Source organism: Melospiza melodia, chromosome 6 (assembly GCF_035770615.1).
Source record: "Melospiza melodia melodia isolate bMelMel2 chromosome 6, bMelMel2.pri, whole genome shotgun sequence".
In the NCBI taxonomy this organism is placed as follows: domain Eukaryota; kingdom Metazoa; phylum Chordata; class Aves; order Passeriformes; family Passerellidae; genus Melospiza; species Melospiza melodia.
The window spans coordinates 1,856,728-1,875,875 of NC_086199.1; the positions used below are offsets into that span (position 1 = coordinate 1,856,728).

Below are 19,148 nucleotides of genomic sequence, written 5' to 3' on the forward strand. Positions count from 1 at the left end.
TATTCTGTAAATCTCAGGGTTTTTTTCTCTCAATCTTAGAGTTATTTTATCCTATTATTTCAGCCCTACACTGATTTTACCTTATTCTTGCATTTCTAGAGTGATTTCTCACCTTCTTCTTGTCATTACAGAATGCTTTTTAACGTGGAGTTTTTCAACTCTAGTATTCCCTTATTTTTTATGTTACTCCCGCGGCTCCCGGCTGATTTCCGTGTGTTTTCCCTGCATTTTCTGAGTTATTTTCCCTTTTTTTTCCCCAATCCCGAAGGATTCCGCTGCCCCTTCCCGCCCTCCCCTCATGCCTCGGCCCCGCCTCCTCTCGGCGCCGCCCAATCAGAGCGCGGTGCGGCTGCGGCGGCTGCGCGGCCCCCCCTGCGCGGCGGAAGCGCTGAGGAGTTGATTGACGGCTCCTCCCACCAATGGCGAGGCGGCGGTCGCCGCAGCGGCGGCCAATGGGGAGCGGCGACGTGTGCGCGCGGGGCGGCGGCGGCGCGCGCGCGCTGGGAGCGGGAGCGGCGGCGGCGGCGGCGGGAGCGGCGGAGCGGGGCCGCCGCCGCCGGGACGATGCGGCTGCGCGTCTACAAGCGCAAGGTGCTGCTGCTGGCGCTGGCGCTGGCGCTCTGCGCCCTGGCGCTCTGGGGTACCGGCGGCGGCGGGCGGCGGCGGCAGCAGCAGCTGCAGCAGCAGCAGCAGCAGCAGCAGCGGGGCGGTCCCGGTAGCACCGGGGAGCCGCCGCGGGTCAGCGAGCCCCCGCCGGCGGTACCGCGCCGCCCCGCCGCCAACGCGTCGGTCGCCGTGACGGCGGAGGAGCTGTCCGAGAACGCGACGCTGAGTTACCGCTCGCTCGTGTACCGCCTGAACTTCGACCAGCCGGTGCGGAACGCCGGGCGCTTCCCGGCGCGGCCCGACGTGGTGCTCGTGGTGCAGGTGCACGACCGCGCCGAGCACCTGCGGCTGCTGCTCGAGTCGCTGCGGCGGGCGCCGGGCGTGGAGAACGTGCTGCTGGTGCTGAGCCACGACCTGTGGGCCGAGGAGCTGAACCGGCTGGCGGCCCGCGTGGACTTCTGCCCGGTGCTGCAGGTGTTCTTCCCGTTCAGCATCCAGCTGTACCCGCGCGAGTTCCCGGGCCACGACCCCCGCGACTGCCCCCGCGACGTGGGCAAGGCGGCGGCGCTGCGGCTGGGCTGCATCAACGCCGAGTTCCCGGACTCGTTCGGGCACTACCGCGAGGCGCGCTTCGCGCAGACCAAGCACCACTGGTGGTGGAAGCTGCACTTCGTGTGGGAGCGCGTGCGGGCGCTGCGGGAGCACGCGGGGCCCGTGCTGTTCCTGGAGGAGGATCATTACCTGGCGCCCGACTTCTACCACGTCCTCAAGCGGCTCTGGGCGCTGCGCCAGCGCGAGTGCCCCGAGTGCCAGCTCGTGTCGCTGGGCACCTACAGCCCCGTGCGGGGCGGCTTCGCCGGCCGCGCCGACAAGGTGGAGATGAAGACGTGGAAGTCCACGGAGCACAACATGGGCATGGCCTTCGGCAGAGACACCTACCAGAAGCTCATCGAGTGCACGGACGCCTTCTGCACCTACGATGACTACAACTGGGACTGGACTCTGCAGCACTTGACTGTCTCTTGTCTTCCAAAGTTCTGGAAAGTGCTGGTTCCCGAAATCCCCAGGATTTTTCACACGGGGGACTGTGGCATGCACCACAAGAAATCCTGCAGACCGTCCACCCAGAGTGCCAAAATCGACTCTCTCTTGAACAGCAACCAACAGTACCTGTTTCCCGAGGCGATGAGTGTCAGTAAAAGGTACTCCATGGCTCCCCTGTCCCCTCACGTCAAGAACGGAGGGTGGGGAGACATCAGGGACCACGAACTCTGTAAGAGCTACCGCAGACTCCAGTGAGGATCCTCCTCGCAGCGCCTTTTCTCCTTGACTTGTCCCATTGTGTCCTTTCCAGGCACACACGTGTATAAACAGCATTTATGAGTTGGTTTCTGCTTTAATATGAATAAACATTCTTGTTAAAGGTGTCCCAAAATAGTAATCTCTCATGTTTGGCAACCACGTTTTGGAAACGGGTGACGTGCTGCAGCCCCTACGCAAAAAGTGACCTGCTGCTGTGTTTGCTGGGAGGAGGAGGAGGAGGGAGGAGGAGGAGGAGAACACTTTTAAGTGCATCTTTTTTGGTGCTTCAAATCTCTGGTGGTGCCTGGGGTCCCACCCGGGGTCATCTCACGCCCGATCCCCGAGTCCCGGTTCGGTTGCGCCGTGTCGATGAATATATGAAGGATATGAAATGAAAATAAATCTCATTGTTTTTACTACGATGTAGATAAATATATGATTTTTTTAGTTCTGCCGAAATAAAAAATGCCGTTGTTTTGTAAGCCTAGAGAAGTTGTTGATTGTCAGCAAAAAGATGATGTCACCTCGTGTTCCTGAAAAGCCAGGGTGGGAAGGAGGGGGGAGTTTCTCTTCCTTAATCCCAGGGGCTGGACACGTGCCATCACTCCTTCCAGCAGTGTGCATTTAACTTCATTAAGTTTTTAATGATACTCATTAATTGAGGCAGAAAAGAGTAGCAAATTGGTGGACAACACCTCTTTTGTTTGGATTTTTAAAGTTGTTTCAAATTATCTGTGTGAAAAACGAGAACTGCTGCAGTGTGGTGGGAAGGGGCTGAGCTGGGGCCACGGAGCCATCTGTGAATGCTCCAGCAGCTTCGGCGCCACTCCTGTGAACTCAGCTGTGGCAGAAGCACCTCAGCAGCTTTTGTGGAACACAGAAATATGTCAGAGAAAGAAAATGCTGCTTTTTTCTTTGTCCAGGGGTTATTTAACCACAATTTTGCAAGGTAACTGCTCTGTGTTCTGCTCCAGTGGGTCAGGCTGGTGCTGGAGCTGTGCTGGTGCCTCACCCTCTCCCAAAAAGCTGAGAGGGTTCAGCTGAGCCCAGCAAGGCTCCAGCAGGACGTGCCACCAGGGAGGGCAGGGCACGTGTTGTGGGCAGCTGTGGCTCCTGCTGAACTCTGAAACCGCGCACACAAAGTGAAATGTGACAGAGGCAAAATTAACTCTCCTCTAAAGCACCTCTCAAACAAAAACACAAGTTGGTTCAGCAGCAGCGAGAAGGGGAACAGGAAGTTTATTATTAGATGTGTTCTCCTGGTTATTCTGCTTTAGGGAGGTGAGAAACGCTGACACTCGAGGGAAACTGAGAAAAATAAATCTAATCTGGCTAAAGAGAATCCATTTCAGCAGTTGTAAATACTTCAGAGCAGACATGCACCAGAGGATGTTCTTGTGCAATGGAATTTGTTCAGCTGGGGGATATCTGGGTGCTGCAGATCTGAAGCACAGCACTAGGATGGAATACAGGGTATAAATGTTGATTATTTCTAGGAGACTAATTAGAACTTCTCCGAGCAATTAGAAATTTCATTTGATTGCTAAGAATCACTGTGAGTCTAATCCTGCAGTTATCACAAAATGAAAGGTTTGGAAAATGATGACTACTGCTCAATTCCCGAGGGAGCCATTAGGCTGAGGATATATACAAATAATCCGTGAAACGTGGGAAGAGAATAAAAAATTTATGTAAACAATAAAGATACATTTTTTTTCCAGGAGCTCACCTCCAACTGCAACTTTTCTTACAAGTAAAATTATTGCAACAGATTGGGGAATTGATAAACTGTTAACAATGGGAAGTTTTGGTGTTGCAACAGTTTCAGTGGGAACCCAGGGCCTTCATGTCACCCACCAGTACATGGAAGTCAGAACAAGCATCAAACAAGAGAAGGAAATGCTAAAACAATTAAAATAATCCAGCTGATAGAGCAGGGAGCTGTGGAAGTGCAGGGGGCAGTGACAAAAATGATTTGTCGTGGAGGATGCGCTCGCTGCCGTCCTGAGGGTTCACCTCCTTCAGAATGGGGGACCCTGCCCAATCTCCATCCCCATGGGAGTCAGAACAAGCATCAAACAAGGAAGGAAATGCTAAAACAATGAAATCAATCCAGCTCGTAGAGCAGGGAGCTGTGGAACTGCACAGGGCAGTGCGTGCGGTGATCGCGCAGGATGCGCTCGCTGCCGTCCTCGGGGTTCACCTCCCTCAGGATGGGGCACCCTGCCCCATCCCCATCCCCATCCCCAGCCCCAGCCCCATCCCCAGCCCCATCCCCAGCCCCCTGCAGCTCTCCTGCTGCTGTTCCCGGGGCTGTGGCCGTGCCTCCTGCTGCAGCAGCACTTTCTAAATCGGGCTGGGTTCCCGCGGATGCGCCGGGAACGGCTGAGCTGGAGGCAGGAGGTTCGGGCTGCGAACAATGGGGTGAAGCACAGCCGGCTGCTGTTCCCATTGTTCCCGCTCCGGGGCCCGCAGCACCTCCCTCGGCCGCAGGACACTTTGTTTCTGCCTTTGTTTCGGGGGAGTTGCTGTCGGTCTGTCCGGCCAGGGCTCCCTCTGAGCTGCCAAGAGTCCCTTGTCCATCACGTTCCTGTGGCTGTCAAGGAAATAAATGAATTATTTCATAGCTGGAACAAACTGTGCACATAAAGACAGGACAGATTTGTTTCTCCAACAGCTCAGCTCCACTGGGATAGTGGAAAGTGTCCCTTTGGAAGCAGATGATCCTTAAGGTTCCAAATCAGGCTGTGACTCCATGATTCTCCTTCCAGAAGCCCAGCGAGCGAGTGCTGAGGTTTTCCTGCTCTGTGTGTGGGAATGAGGGGCAGGGAGGTTATTCTGTTCCCCAGGGTTTCCTGCTTCCCACTCCCCACACCCAGCCTGATCCCAAATCCCCAGATCCCCAAATCCCAGCGGCCACAGAATCAGCCAGGGGATCTCAACTCTGGCTGCAAGGTTGGAGCCTTGCAATGAGGGAAATTCCTGGCCTGTGGGGCAAATCTGGGAATTGCAGTTTGCCTCAGGAGAGGAGGAACTGGGAGAGGTGCTGTCCAACCACTTCCCCATCCCTGGGAGTTTTGGCAAAAACTGCTGGGAATTCACAGGTCCTGTCAGTGGAGAGTCAGGGTCAGGATCCATCCAAGAGCAGCTGGTTCATGGATGCAGAGACAGAGTCCCTTTCTCACACCCCCAAACCACAGGAAATTTGGGAAACACCAGGGAGTCCTTTCCAAACTGGACAGTTCTCCCACAGGACCCTCAGGAATCACCAGCTCTGTGTTGGGGTTTGTATCAATGGGATGGGACTGCTGGGATGTGGGCTTTGAGTTTTATTGTGCTATTAGTCCTATGATATGGCTGAGATAACTGAAAGATGTTAATAGTTTACATCTTGTTAGTAGTAAAAATTTTTCTGTTACAGAACATTTTAAAAACTTTCTAGCCAACAACATACTAAACATATTTTTCTACAATCTTAAAATCTACCTTAACCAAATCTAAAACTCAAACTATTATTTCATATCCTTACTTACTACACTATTGTAACTTTTCTACTCTCAAACTTTACAACTAACTCTAAATTTCTCCTCTTTCTATTTTTAAAACCTGCTTTCACAACTTTCTAAAAGCCTCCTTACCTTTACTCTATTTCCCACAAACTCCACTCCTGGCCCCACACAGGAGCAGGAATGGGATGATTTAAGGGGTCCCAAAGGGACTCATCTGCTCTCCAACATTTAGAATTTCATTTTTTGTGTCCAGCCCAGAGCAGCTGTGAAAGCTGAGCTGGATCCAGTATCTTTGGGAAGCTGCTCAGGCTCCAGCCCAGTTCCAGAGGTCATGAGCTTCCTCTGAACTTGCCTCCCAATAACCCAGTTACACATTAACCCCAGTCCATGGCCACAGCAGGGACCTGCTTCTTCCTGCTTTTCACCCTCCCTTTAGGAAGAGTTTCATCTGAATTTTGGATGCAGTGCCTACCCAGAAATCCCAGTGAACGTGGGGGGTTTGCCTCACATTTTCCTCCTCACGAAATGAACATTTGGATTTCTTATCTGCCCATCCATTTTGCCAAGGGAGGACAATTTAATCCCAGAAACAGCCTGGCTTGTTCTAGGCAGAGGAGGGAGAGCCTGAATGAGGCCTCAGACTACAAGGATTGAATTTGAGACCAGTGTTTAAGATTAATAGCCTCATGTTTAATTATCTACACAACAGGAACCCACCAAGTATTCCAACACATGGACTGAATAAAGATGAGGCAGAATTCTTCCCAGACAAACCCTCCAGGATTTCTCTACCTGTACAAGGCTGAGTGGGTGAGCTATTCCTGCAAGGAAAAATCACTTTTTAAATGTCTGGATCACAGTTCTGCACCTTCCAAATGAAACAGAGGAGGTTTCAATCCTTTGGTGACATGAAATGGCATGAACACAAGTTTTACTTCTGAAAACTGACATTTACACTTGCAAACAACCCCAGTCCTGGGCTTCCCCTGCTGCCCCAGAACAAAACAGGAACCAAGCTGTCTCAGTGGGATTAGATAGGATCTTGCAGAGGAACATAAATCAGCCTGTGCTGCTCCTGGGTCCTTACCTCCACCCTGATTTGAATTCTGTCCTCAGTAACATCCAGCACTTCAATTAATGGCTGCCTTTCCAGGGCTGATTGGGAGCAAGGGGAAGGGCACAAAGCAGGGCCTAGAAATCCATCAACGTTCTCCTCACTGACAAACAATCTCTCCTAAAGAAAAAGAGAGAAAACAGCAGGTTATGTTCCTTCTGTGCTAAATTTCAGGGGTATTTGGGCTAAAAACTCCCTGCAAAGAAAGCCAGGACAGCAATTCCCAAGTTTCACAGCACACTCAAGTCTTGACAGAGAAATTCTGAGCCAGACATTCAAAGAATGAGGTGAAATTAATTAAAACCAGTGCTTTGCTGATTTTGCTTGAAAGCACAAATCTGCACAGTATCAAATATAAAGGAAATATTATTTCTCTCTCTGGATGGGTGACTAACACAGAGATGCAGACTCTCTCTGAGAAATGCTTTGTCCCAGGCTGGTTCCACCTTCCTCTCGTGTGTGAGCAGCAGCAAGGTGTCAGAGTGGTGAGGGTTTGTGTCCTGGCTGCCTGCAGGAGAGCACAAACACACAAACCCTCCTTGGAGAGGCACGGCAGGATCCTCACTCCCAGATCAGATCTGGAGCACTCAGGGCTGGATCCATTTCACACCCAGCACTGAGCCGGCTCTGATCTCCCTGCAGACAAGCCAGGTGGAAAAAACCCAACCAAATAAAGAAGGAGAGGTATCCACAGGCAGAGACACAGCCTGGGGTGTGTTTCCAGGCCCTTCATAAACAACCTCAAACGTGTTGCTACAGGTTCAGAGATTGAAATCAGTCACAGGTAATTAAAGGTGCTCAAATATATCCTGGAGGGGCTGTTGGATAGGAACTGCAGAGCTTCCCTGTCCTTGTGTTATTCACACATCAGCTGTGCAGGCAAGGGGAAGGACAGACAAAATAAAATGGTCTGACCTGGAGGAGCAGCTTAGGTTCTGGGAATTACCTTCCTTATTTAATTGGAAATAACAGGGACAAGTTGCAAACCTTCCACATGAAGTCACACTTTTAAATTTCTCGGTCTGGTTCAACCTTCCTGTCAGTCCAATGAAAGTTAAATTCAATTATCGCTGACATCTTGCAGACCAAGAGGCAAAAAGGCAATTCTGCACATTTTTGGCCCCCTGTGGATGGAGCCTTATGCACAGCCAGATGTCACATTGTGTCTGAGGTACAAAATTTAACTGTTATCTTGAAAAAAAAAACCAAACCAGGACTGGAAGAATCAGCCAGAGTCCTATTTTTTCCACTAGTTAAATTAGAAACCACAATATGGAAAGTCATAACACACGAACTGTTGGTTTTCCAAGGCAGAGCACTGGATTCATTTCTATCCAGCAAGATTACAATCCAGGCAAGGAGCCAGCACTGGATGCTGGGATGGTTTGGGAAGAGATTAAAGTGCAGCAGCAGAGCTGCCCTGCCTGGAAACCCTCTCAGAACATCCCTGCCTCTGCATTTCTGCATGCAAAGCCTAAAAATTCTCATTCCCTGGTGCTGCATCCTCTGCTGCCTGCAGAGAGGGATCTGCCAGCGCTCCAGGCTGTGGCCAGGGAAGGGCTCAGAGCACAGAGCACAGAGCAGGGCAGGGGCTGCAGACACAAAATCTGGGCAGCACCAGAATCCCACGGGCTCCTGAACTCCATCCCAGCTCTGCCCTGGAAAAATCAAATTCTTCTCCCAGCAGAAAAATGGAAGTCAGGGAATCACAGCACGGTTTGGTTGGAGGGAGCCTCACAGCTCCTCTCATTCCTACCCCTGCCATGGGATATTTCAGGAGCTTTCATTGCCTTCCACTAGACCAGGCTGCACCAAGTCCCATCCTACTTTTCCTCCATAAAATGAGGAAAATAATCTCTTTTCCCTCTGAATCTGTCTCTGGCACCCGTGGCTGTGTGAGGGACACCCTCATCTCCTCAGAGCAATCAGGACTTTGCAATTTGGCAGCAAACGCCCTGAATATTTCTGCAGAATTTCTTCCTGATTAAAGCAAAATAATTTGTTTTCTTCACAGAAAATCTAGTTAAAAAACAAAAACTGAATGGGAGTTCTATTATCAGGAGAGGTTCCACTATTCCAGAGGGTGCTGGCACTGCCCAGGCTGCCCAGGGAATGGGCACAGCCCCAGAGCTGCAGGAGCTGCCAGGGATGCCCAGGGTGGGATTTTGGGGGTCTGGGCAGGGCCAGGAGCTGCCCTGGATGATCCCTGTGATTCCATAATGATTTCATAATTCCGTGATTAATCAGTGCTTCAAATGAGGATAAAAAGGAACCCCTTGTGCTGTTGCCCCGTTAATTCAGACTCACTGCACAAACTGATTTTACCAAGTTTCCCCCAGCCCAGCACTGAATTCCCAGCACTATTTACCATTTTATCCAATTTTACCAAGTTTCCCCCAGCCCAGCACTGAATTCCCAGCAGTATTTGCCATTTTATCCCATCCCTACCCCATGGCTGCCATAAATCAGGCCCTGGGGTGTGTTTGTTGTCAGGAAGGTGATTCTCATTAGCCTGCTCCACCAGGCACTGGAACTCAGACTTTGCATTCACCGAGGCATTTCTATTGCTGCAGATGTTATCAGAGCACAGACCTTGGGAAAAAATGATCCAGGAATTTATTCTAAAGCCTGCTCTGCCTCCCAAGCCAGAGCAAACAGAGGACAACCATCTGCAGCTGATTTCAATGACCCTGTAAAATAATTCTTCAATTGAAGCCGTTTATTTTCTGGTATTTATGATGCTCTCTTAGCAACTTTGAATTTAATTTGTTTTTCCCTGCACACGCTGTCATCTGCTGTTTGGTACACATTCATTCTTCCCTGTGACTAAACTGAGAGCAAATTAACATAAACCTTAGCAGGATGGCTTTGGTTTCTGGAACATTCATCATTCAAAGCCGTCCCTGTGTCTCCCAGCACGGGGAGCTCCCCTTGCCCCCAGCTCTCAGATGGGCTCACTCTGCTTCCATTTCTCACACTGGAGACACTTTCCATCCAGAGTTACCTCCCACACAGCCTGCAAGTTTGAGAAGCAGCACAGATTTCAGGCTTAAATTATTTTGGTGGTTACTGTAATGAGAGGATCAGGGAATCTCAGAATGGGTTGGGTTGGGAGGGGATTTAAATCCCATCCAGTTCCAACCCTTGCACTGTCCCAGGCTGCTCCAAACCCCATCCAAGCTGGCCTTGGGCACTTCCAGGGATGGGGCAGCCACAGCTTCTCTCATCCAAACCCAACAACTGATGCCAGTATGGGAAAGGACCTGGATTTCCTGAGCTCTGCATTTGTGGGATCCCAGCACGAACCAGCTCTGAGAGCTGAGAGTTTGAACCTCAAAGTTTTGGTACTGAAACAAAAACTTTTCTGAGGTGCTCATGACTGCAAAGATGAACCTGCTCCAAGGAAGCTCTGATGAGTTCATCAGCAGGTTAACAACATTTCCTGACATAACTGTTTTGTGTAGTCATGGTATTCCCAAATGCAGCTAACAATTAAAGACTATTCAGAAATTAGTTTGTTTTATAGCAGAAGCAAACTAATTATGGTCCTTAATGTAGCTTGGGAAAGGGATTACTTTGAAAAATGTGAAATAATAAGTTTGTTGTGTTCTCCTTCTTTGTCCTTCTCTGACCTCCCAAAAAACTTGCAAAGAGTCTCGAAATGCTGAGCACAGAATTAACTGAACCAAAAATAAACTCTTGGAGGATTACATTCAACAGCCCCAGTTTGCAGCAGCATCTTCTTAGAAGTAACCCCTGACTATTACAATAAGTCTTTATAGGAGCTTGGAAATGGAAAATTATAACTCCAAATAGCCTGGAAATGAGAGCAAAGCATCTCTCCAGGATGGATTTCTCCATGGAAGGTGGGAAAGGTTTAAACATCCACGTCTGGCACATCCCAACACGGCCCTCAAGGCTTCATGATTGGCTGAATCAACAACCAAGGAACGCTTTCATCCACGAGAGCCCAAACTCTGAGCTCAGAGAGGACAAAAGGACAGCCCAGCTTGGCCCAAGGGGACACTTCCAGCCCTTGGGGACATTTCCAGTCCATGGGGACACTTCCAGCCCTTGGCCTTTTCCACATGGTCCCAGTGCCAAGGGCAACAGAACTTTGGCACCTCCAGCTCCACACAAGTGATGGAGGGAAATGTAGGGAAATGGGATATTGGGAACTGGGAATTCCTGGCTGGGAGGGTGGGCAGGCCCTGGCACAGGTGCCCAGAGCAGCTGTGGCTGCCCCTGATCCCTGGCAGTGCCCAAGGCCAGGCTGGATCAGCCCAGATCACCCTACCAGGCCTGGGCCTCTTGTAGGGGCACTTATCCCAAAATCCCAGAATGGTTTGGGTGGAAGGGACCATAAACCCCACCCAGTGCCCCCCTGGGACACCTCCCACTGTCCCAGGGGGCTCCAAGCTCCAATGTCCAACCTGGGGATCCAGGGGCAGCCACAGCTGCTCTGGCAATCCCAGCCCAGCCAGGAATTCCCAGTTCCCAATCTCCCACCCATCCCTGCCCTCTGGCACTGGGAGCCATTCCCTGGCTCCTGTCCCTCCATCCCTTGTCCCCAGTCCCTCTGCAGCTCTCCTGGAGCCCCTTCAGGCCCTGCCAGGGGCTCTGAGCTCTCCCTGGAGCCTTCTCCTCTCCAGGGAACATTCCCAGCTCTCCAGCCTGGCTCCAGCCCTTGGAGCAGCTCCGTGGCCTCTCTGGACTGGCTCCAACAGCTCCACATTATTTTTCCCATCTGCTTTCTGAAGGAAAAAGCACCAGGAGCCTCCAAAGGGTCTCCTTCCCAAGGCACTGGTGGCTGTGCCAAGCAGAAAAATCACACCCATGTAGAACATCCTGCATGGAGGCCTCAGCACTCCCAGAAAAGTCAAACAAAACTTCCCTATCTCTGAGCAATTCCCATTTGGATCCCTCACACACAGCCTAGCTCAGGGCCAGCTCCAACCATGAACTCCTCAGGAATGTTCAATATAATCTTTTTCAGCCTCTAAATGTAAAAAAAAAAAAAAAAAAAAAAAAAAAAAAAAAAAAAAAAACAAAAAAACACCACTAAAAACACCCAGAGCAATGCATAGGAAAGCAGAGGAAATATTTCCTCTGTTTTCCTCTGCTCCTGCTGTTCTCTGGAGCCCCGGGGGGGTTTGTGTGAGTTAAATCTGAATATTCTCCACCAGATCTGACAGGGCTTTAGGAAAGGGATGGGCTGGCTGCAGTTCCCTGCCCAGCACGGGGCACCCAGGGGGAATGGGCAGAGCAATGAGCACACATCCTCTGCACAACCCCACTGCAGGCCCCCGAGCAGGGCAGGAAGGGTGGGGAGCAGTGGGAGTTCCTGCAGGAACCAGGCTCTTTCCAATCCCATGGAAATGAGCAGACACGACCCCAAAACTGCAGAATTCATTCCCTGCCAGTTGTGTTTCACAGCTCCAAGAACTGAGCCCCCAGGTCTGAGCAGCTCCACAAAACTGCTTTTTATTTCTGTTAGGAATCCAGCATTTAACCCCAGCAGGCCACACATTCCCAGACATTCCAAGTGCTTTCCAAAGGCACAATTTCCATAATTGCACAGCTCCAGCAGTACCAGAAACCAGGACATGTTCTCAGAATCCCTGCCTGGCAGGCTTACAAATTGTATTAATGGTTATTTAACTCCCAACCCTTCTCCTTCGTCATTTTCTCCCCAGGCTGTGTTGTCTGGAAATGAAAGGGAATTCTCTGATTTCCCAGGAGTTTCCCTGCCTGAATTCCCAGGATTTAAGCACAAGGTGTAGAAGGTTATGGAGGGTGAATTGCAGTGAAGAGCAATGGGGAGAGCACAGCCCATGGCAGGAATTTTGAGGCAAAAAGCAGAGATTTTGGCACTGGGGAAATCAGGCAGCTTCCTCAGGTTAGGAAATGATTCCCTGGAAAAACAGGGCCTGGAGACGGATCAGCCCTGAGGTCTCTGCTGCAGTGACAAAAGGTGAATTTCAAACCCCTGAAATGTGTAACCCTAAGCTCACAACGCTCAAAGTTATGGAATCTTGATTTTTACAGGATTTCTGGTCACCATAACCAGTCATAGAACCAGGAGGATGGAAAAGATCTCTGAGATCACCGAGTCCAGCTGCAGAGTGGACATTCTGCTTTGGCCAAGGAGTGAATTTTCACTGCTCACAGTGGGAGTCCAGGGAGGAGCAGGGCACTGCAGAGATCTCCTGGACAGAGGCACTTGCTGGGTGGGAATTCCAAGGGCTCAGCACCTATGGAAACTGAGCTCCAAACAGATCCTGTCCCAGCACAGGGACTCAGCACTGCTGACTGCAGAAGGAACAGCAGCTCCTGAAGTTCTGTTCAAGCATGGATGAGCCCAAGTCATTCTTCCACCAGCACATGGGTCAGACCAGCTTCCAAGGTGGAACTGGAATTTAATGGGAATGATGTGGGCAGGCACTGAACAACCACCATGGCATGGAGGGGCAGCCTCTGAATAACCCAGGGAGGAACCTGCTCCATGGAACACCACGGGAACCCCAGGCTCCATCAACCTCCCAGAATGGAGCAGAGCAGGAATTCCAGAGCTGTTCAAAAGAGAACTTGGAGCAGTCTGGGATAGAGATAAGTGTCCCTGCCTGTGGCACTGGTTGAGCTTTAAGATCCCTCCCAGCCCAAACCATTCCATGCACCATCCTCTGGCAACGCTGCTGGGAGAGAGGAGATGGCCAACAGGCACATTGGGAGGCACAGGATAAATTCCTGCTCCAGGATGAAATTCCTGCTCCAGGATAAGATTCCTGCTCCAGGATAAAATTCCTGCTCCAGGATAAGATTCCTGCTCCATGATAAGACTCCTGCTCCAGGATAAGACTCCTGCTCCACGATAAGACTCCTGCTCCAGGATGAAATTCCTACTCTAGGATAAAAGATTCCTGCTCCACGATGAGATTCCTGCTGGCCTCAGCCCCAAGCCCCCTTCAGGCCCTGCTCTGCTCTCTGCAGTGACTGATGTGGCTCCTTTTACAGGTCTCAGTGCAAGAACCACAGCTCTGATTTATAGAATGAGACTCGAGGCAGGAAAACCCCCAAGGTGGCATCAGACAAATTGAGGGAATCAACACAAGTAGGAGAAAAGCGACCAGGAACAAATGGTTAATGGCCAGAAGGCAGCAAGTAATAGTGGCTCTAATTAAATATTCATTTTTCTCCCTTCACTCTGAGCAGCTCTCAGGCACTTTGGGGAAATAGCAGAGATTTGGAAAAAAGCAAACAGGACAAATGACTTCAGTTTATTTCTCCTGCTTCAATTTGCAGTGTCCAGCAGCACTGGAGGCCAGGAGAATCTCCTGGAGTCTGCAGTGAATGAATGGCCAGGAAGCTGATGAGTAATGCCCAACCTCTTTCTCCTACTCCACCCAAAACATTTTGCAATATATAATAAAATCACCACATTCAAAGGGTTTTTGTAACTCACAAAGCCAAAACTCTCATTACTGGGTGGCCTTTTAAAACCTTTCAATCACAAAATGTTCCTCCAATTGCAATAACAAATCCATATCCCAAACTTGCAGCCTCCACCATGTTCACCACTAACCCATGTTCCCAAGTGCCACATCCACAGGTTTTCTGAGCATTCCCAGGGATGGGGACTCCCCCAGTGCCCTGGGCAGCCTCAGCACCTGCACAGAGAGCAGGCAGGAGTTTACACAGTGGCTTTTTTGACGTGGCAGCAGCAGGCAGTGCCAATCTCAGCAGCGAACAGCAGCACTGAGTGTTCTGTGGCCCCACTTGCACAGACTTGCAGGCTCCTGCTCGGGTAACAGCAGAGGAAATGCTTTGCAAACAGCTCAGCGTGGGTGGCTCTCCATAAATTCATCATTTCTGAGACTTCCCCGATATGATCAGCTCCTCCTTCACAGGAATTGCTGCTGTGAAAGGTGTGGGGCTGCTAAATGGCAAACTCGACGTGGTTTCAGCTGCACAAACACTAATTGGATAAATATCTCTCCAAACCATGCACAAGCCATTTCTAGTTGGAGGGATGGAGCAATGGAGCTGCTCCAAGCCAAGTCCATCCCTGTGGATGTGCCTGAAGCCTGCCAGCTTCCTGGACGTGCAATCCACTGCACGTGACCCAGGCTGCAGAGCATTTTATTGCTCTCAACTCCAGCCAAACCCCAAATCCCATGGCTAGAAGGTTGCACAAGAGCTGGGCAGCTTTAATCCCTGCTCATGAGAAACTGTCTGCAAGTCTGAGCTCACAGAGGAACGTGGCTCTGCACAGAACTCCTGTGAGTGGCTCTGGACAAACAGTGTCACAAGGTGGGCATCCCTCTGGGGACACTGGATGCAGTGTCCCACCACGGGAGCACCACTGCCCAACAACCCATAAAATCAGAAAATACTAAATTAGAGTCACATTCAGACACAGAGGTGAAGATTTGCCCCAGCAAAGCAGGACAGTTCACAGCTGCTGCTGGCTGCTCTGCTCTGGTTGAACTGCTGGGAGTTCCTGTGGCTGTAAATGGGAATTCTGTCCCAAAACACAGACACAGGGACACCCCTAGACTTCATGATGGTGTGTGTAAGCCTGGTGGATCATAAGGAGCTTTCTTTGTGTGAACAGGCTGCACGAGCAGTTTAAAGGGCTTTCAAAGTGAGCACTAAGGACATGGAGGACACGGGCACTGTTTTCATTCATCACCAGAATTTCCCTTAGACAAAAATGTGTATGTGAGGCAGAAGTCATTCCAATTCCAAGGGTGATGGTGTCAGCTCCACGGTGTGACCTCGTACGAGGCTCGCACAAATCAGGTCAGGCACCGACACCCGGGAGCAGCTCTGGGAGGGAGGAAACAGCAGCCCCGAGCTGCCCCTCGCACCTCCCTGAGCCAGCACTCAAACAGCAGCCACAGCCAGCACTGGGCAGGTGGAAATACCGAGCTGTGCCTCGTGTCAGGAATGTGAAAAATGCGTGTTTTATACCTGGCTTTTCGCAAATATTCAAATGAATATTATGTGTGTGGTGTTAGAAAGTGATGCTGTGTTAATTCTCTTGAGTAGTGTGTTAAATATAGTTTTAGGTTATAACAAAATGTTAAAATAGAAACTGTGCTATGTAGGATACTTTTTCTAAAGAAAGGACTGGCAGTGAGATAGCAGCCACAGAACACCCGAATCTTTCAGAGGAAGAGAATTTATTGCTCCATTATCAGGAGAAATGAACTTCTTCCTGCCTCGAAGGCGCTGTCAGGATTCAGAGGAAGAAGCTGACACTGCCCAGCCAGAACCCTGGGTTTGAATGGAATTTATGCATCATGGATGAGCTGTATGAATATGCAACAGGCTGTTGCTTTTAAGGGTTAATCCTCTGTTATGGAAGCGAGATCCCACCATATGGGGATACTCCTATCGGGAGGCACATCCTGAAGACGACTAAATCACAACAGTGTATAGAATTGTGACATAAAAATTTGGAATAAAAACTGCTGATGAGTAAAAATTGGGACTAGAAACTGCTGAGAAAGCCTATGAGTACCCCTATAAATACCTGTGAGCCTCAACTATTGGGGTGCAGTTGGAGGGACTGCACTGTACCCAGCGCTCTATTGCTCATACTTATTATAATAATTATATAAAATATATATTATATATATTATGAGGTTATTGCTCATAATTATTAATAAATTGATTGCTCCTTGAATATTGGCCTACTCAAGCACCTCATTTATAACACAGGTGACACCCAGGCGTGCCAGCAGCGTTACCTGCAGGGCGGAGGGCTCGGGGCCGAAGCTGAAGCCGTCCCAGAGCCCGGTGCTGCCGGGGGCCTTGGCCAGCCCCACCACGGCGTTGTGGGCAGAGACGCTGACGCTGCTCTCGGGGCTCAGCAGCGCTGCGGAGCGAGGGAAGCGCAGGAACAGGGCGAAGGCAGCGCGCTCGGTGCGGAAGCGGAGGCTGTAGTGGTGCGTGCCCACATGCCCGCGGAGGCTCTGCGGCTCGATGCCGGGCACCAGCAGCAGCAGCGTGAGGGACGCCTCGTCCTGCCGGGCGCGGAACGGAGGGCATGTGGCCGTGTCAACGGGGGGGCCCTCGGGGGTCGGCGGAGCGGTGTCCCCGGTGGGCATGGATGGAGCGGGGATGGCCACGGGGGAAGCGGCACCGGGGCAGGGCAGGGCCGGGGACTCGGTGGGGGATTCTGAGGGGAGATCAGCGGCGGTGAAGGGATCAGAGCAGGGGTCAGTGCTTGGACCGGCGGGGGGTTCAGAGGTTGGGTCGGTGGCAGGTTCAGCGGGGTGTTCAGAGGTTGGATGAGTAGTAGGTTCAGAGGCTGGATCTGTAGCAGGTTCAACTGGAGGTTCAGAGGCTGGATCAGGGGCAGGTTCAGCGGGGGTTCAGAGGTTGGATCAGGAGCAGGTTCAGAGGTTGGATCAGTAGCTGGTTCAGGAGCGGGTGCAGAGGTTGGATCAGTGGCGGGTTCAGCGGGGGGTTCAGCAGGGGAGTCAGCAAAGGGTTCAGAGGTTGGATCAACGGGAGGTTCACCCGAGGGTTCAGTGAGGGAATCACAGAGTAGTTCTAGGGCCGGTTCAGCGAGGGGCTCGGCAGACGGACCAGCGGGAGGATCACAACGTGGGTCAGGGTCAGCCGGGGGCTCGGTGAGCGGATCACCGGGCTCCCCGCCGCCACACGTGCCGCGGGCCGCGCCGCCAGGCCCGAGTTCCGGGGGAGGAGCCGCTCCGCCGCCCGCCTCTGCCCGCCCTGCCTCTGCCTCTGCCTCCGCCGGCCCCTCGGCCCCCTCCAGCCGTTCCCCGGCCGGGCCCGGCGGTTCCCTAGGGCCGGGCGGCAGCACCACGGGCAGCGTGACCTGCAGCTGCCGCTGGGCCCGGTTGAAGGCGGCCCGGCCGCCGCTCTCGTCCACGTCGTAGGGGAGGCGGAGGCGCAGGCGGTAGGCGGGACAGCGCGAGTCCAGGCGCAGCTCCCGCCCGCGGATCTCCAGCTCCGCCTGCTCGGCGGAGCGCAGCAGCGGCAGCTCCACCGTCACCACCAGCTCCCGCGGCACCGGGCTGGGCGCCGAGTCGCGGCTGTGCCGGTAGTCCTGCAGGTCCACGTAGGAGCGGTGCCGGATGCTCCAGCGCGGCGTGGTGGGGCCGGAGGGCGGCGGGGGCGCGGCGGGCGAGGAGGCTCTGGCGGCGGGCGGCGGGGGAGCGGCGGGCGGGAAGGGAAAGGGCGGCAGCGGGGACTCGCCGTCGTCGGGCGGCTTCGGGGCGCCGCCGGGCAGCGGGGAGCGGATGACGGGCGCCTGCGGGATGCCCTTGTATGAGACCCCTCGCAGGATGGCGGCGTTGTTGCGGTCCAGCCGCACCCCGCACTGGCTCTCCACGGCCTCCAGCGCCGTGTCGCGGAGCAGGCGGCGGAAGCGGGCGCTGCGGGCGGCCAGGCGCAGCGCCGCGGGGTGGAACACCACGTCGTACACGAGGCGGCGGCGGCCGGCGGGGCGCAGCTCCTCGCGGCCCGGGGCCAGGCTGTAGGGCAGCTCCCAGCGCTGCCCGCCGCGCTCGGCGCGGGCCCGCGGCTCCCCCATCAGCGGGTTGCTGCAGACATTGATGTAGCAGCGGCGGGAGCCCTCCTGGCTCGTCCTCAGCACGAAGCCCGGCGTCGGGTGCACGAAGCGCACCTCCACGCCGCGCTCCCGCTCCAGCGCCGCCACCTCCTCCTCGTACAGCCGCCGCTGCTCAGGGTCGGTGAGCTCGGCCGCGAACTCCGCGAACAGAGCGCGGAACTGCTCGTCGCGGAAGGCGCGCCGGAGCCGCTCCGCCTCCTCGGCGCTGAGGTTCAGGTCGTGCAGCCGCCCTGAGCTCGCCATGGCCCCGGCACGGCTCGGCTCGGCCCGGTGCTGTGGGGACGCCGATCAAGATGGCGGCCGTTGCTGTGGTGACGGTAAACAAGATGGCGGCGCCGGCGCGGCGGTTGCTATGGAGACGGCAAAGAGCATGGCGGGCGGTCCCTCAGGGCCGAGGGCCTCGCCCCGCCTCGCCGCCCCGGCCTCGCCTTTCCCCTCCCTTCAGTGGCTTCCAGCCAGCATCAGCGGGGCTGCTTTCCCACCCTCATCTCCTCATCCTTCTGCCAAGTCTATGTTCCCTCCCCATGTGGAGCTCAGAGCTCCACTGCCATCCCCTCACAGTGCAGTTTTAATCCTCAGCAGGCCCAGCTGCCCTCAGAGCCCATATCCCCCTGTCCCTCCTCCTTCCTGCTGTGAAAAACCAGGTTCACTTTCCTGGTAAAGTTTAAAAGTTTCATAAAGGACGGTAGGATACAAAAATAAAGCAAAGGTAACAGCTGGGTGCTGGGCATTCAGCCAAGAGCACTCCTGGTATTTTGGAGAAACCCTTTACTATTATACTTTTACTATATACCTTTTCTATTGCATCAGCCTACTGCATATTCATCATTATGCATATTTAAACTTTTCCCCAAACTAGTTTATGTGCTCTAAGAACTGTTCAGCATCAGCTCCACCTTTTCAGAGCATGCACATTTTTTGCTGTGGTTTTAGTGCATTCTTATCATCACCTCAGTCGATATTTTGGTCTGTAATTTTTACAGACAGGTGCTGATAGCAGAAGTAGGGG

At 52.8% G+C, this 19,148-nt stretch overlaps 2 protein-coding genes across 2 annotated transcripts; one reads left to right on the forward strand and one right to left on the reverse strand.

Moving 5' to 3' along the window:
• The first annotated feature begins 553 nt into the window (after nucleotides 1-553).
• MGAT2 (alpha-1,6-mannosyl-glycoprotein 2-beta-N-acetylglucosaminyltransferase) lies at nucleotides 554-2,390 on the forward strand. The gene has a single exon (XM_063159586.1). The coding sequence runs from the start codon at nucleotides 565-567 to the stop codon at nucleotides 1,903-1,905; it is 1,341 nt and encodes a 446-aa protein (XP_063015656.1). The 5' UTR covers nucleotides 554-564; the 3' UTR covers nucleotides 1,906-2,390.
• Nucleotides 2,391-3,579: 1,189 nt separating this feature from the next.
• DNAAF2 (dynein axonemal assembly factor 2) lies at nucleotides 3,580-18,587 on the reverse strand. Its single transcript, XM_063159587.1, has 4 exons — nucleotides 16,974-18,587; nucleotides 16,287-16,914; nucleotides 6,505-6,651; nucleotides 3,580-4,504 (listed from the first exon to the last, which is right to left on the reverse strand). The coding sequence occupies exons 1-4, from the start codon at nucleotides 18,380-18,382 to the stop codon at nucleotides 4,016-4,018; spliced, it is 2,673 nt and encodes an 890-aa protein (XP_063015657.1). The 5' UTR covers nucleotides 18,383-18,587; the 3' UTR covers nucleotides 3,580-4,015.
• Nucleotides 18,588-19,148: the final 561 nt, after the last annotated feature.

What these genes read in the sequence shown, in the direction of transcription:
- DNAAF2 (XM_063159587.1), bottom strand. Translation starts at nt 18,382, where the DNA reads ATGGCGAGCTCAGGGCGGCTGCACGACCTGAACCTCAGCGCCGAGGAG. An exon ending in CCGAGCCCTCCGCCCTGCAG is followed by an intron (nt 6,652 to 16,286) that starts GTAACGCTGCTG and finishes CTTTTTCTTTAG; the next exon opens with GAGAGATTGTTTGTCAGTGA. An exon ending in GAATTCAAATCAGGGTGGAG is followed by an intron (nt 4,505 to 6,504) that starts GTAAGGACCCAG and finishes TTTCCTTGACAG; the next exon opens with CCACAGGAACGTGATGGACA.
- MGAT2 (XM_063159586.1), top strand. Translation starts at nt 565, where the DNA reads ATGCGGCTGCGCGTCTACAAGCGCAAGGTGCTGCTGCTGGCGCTGGCG.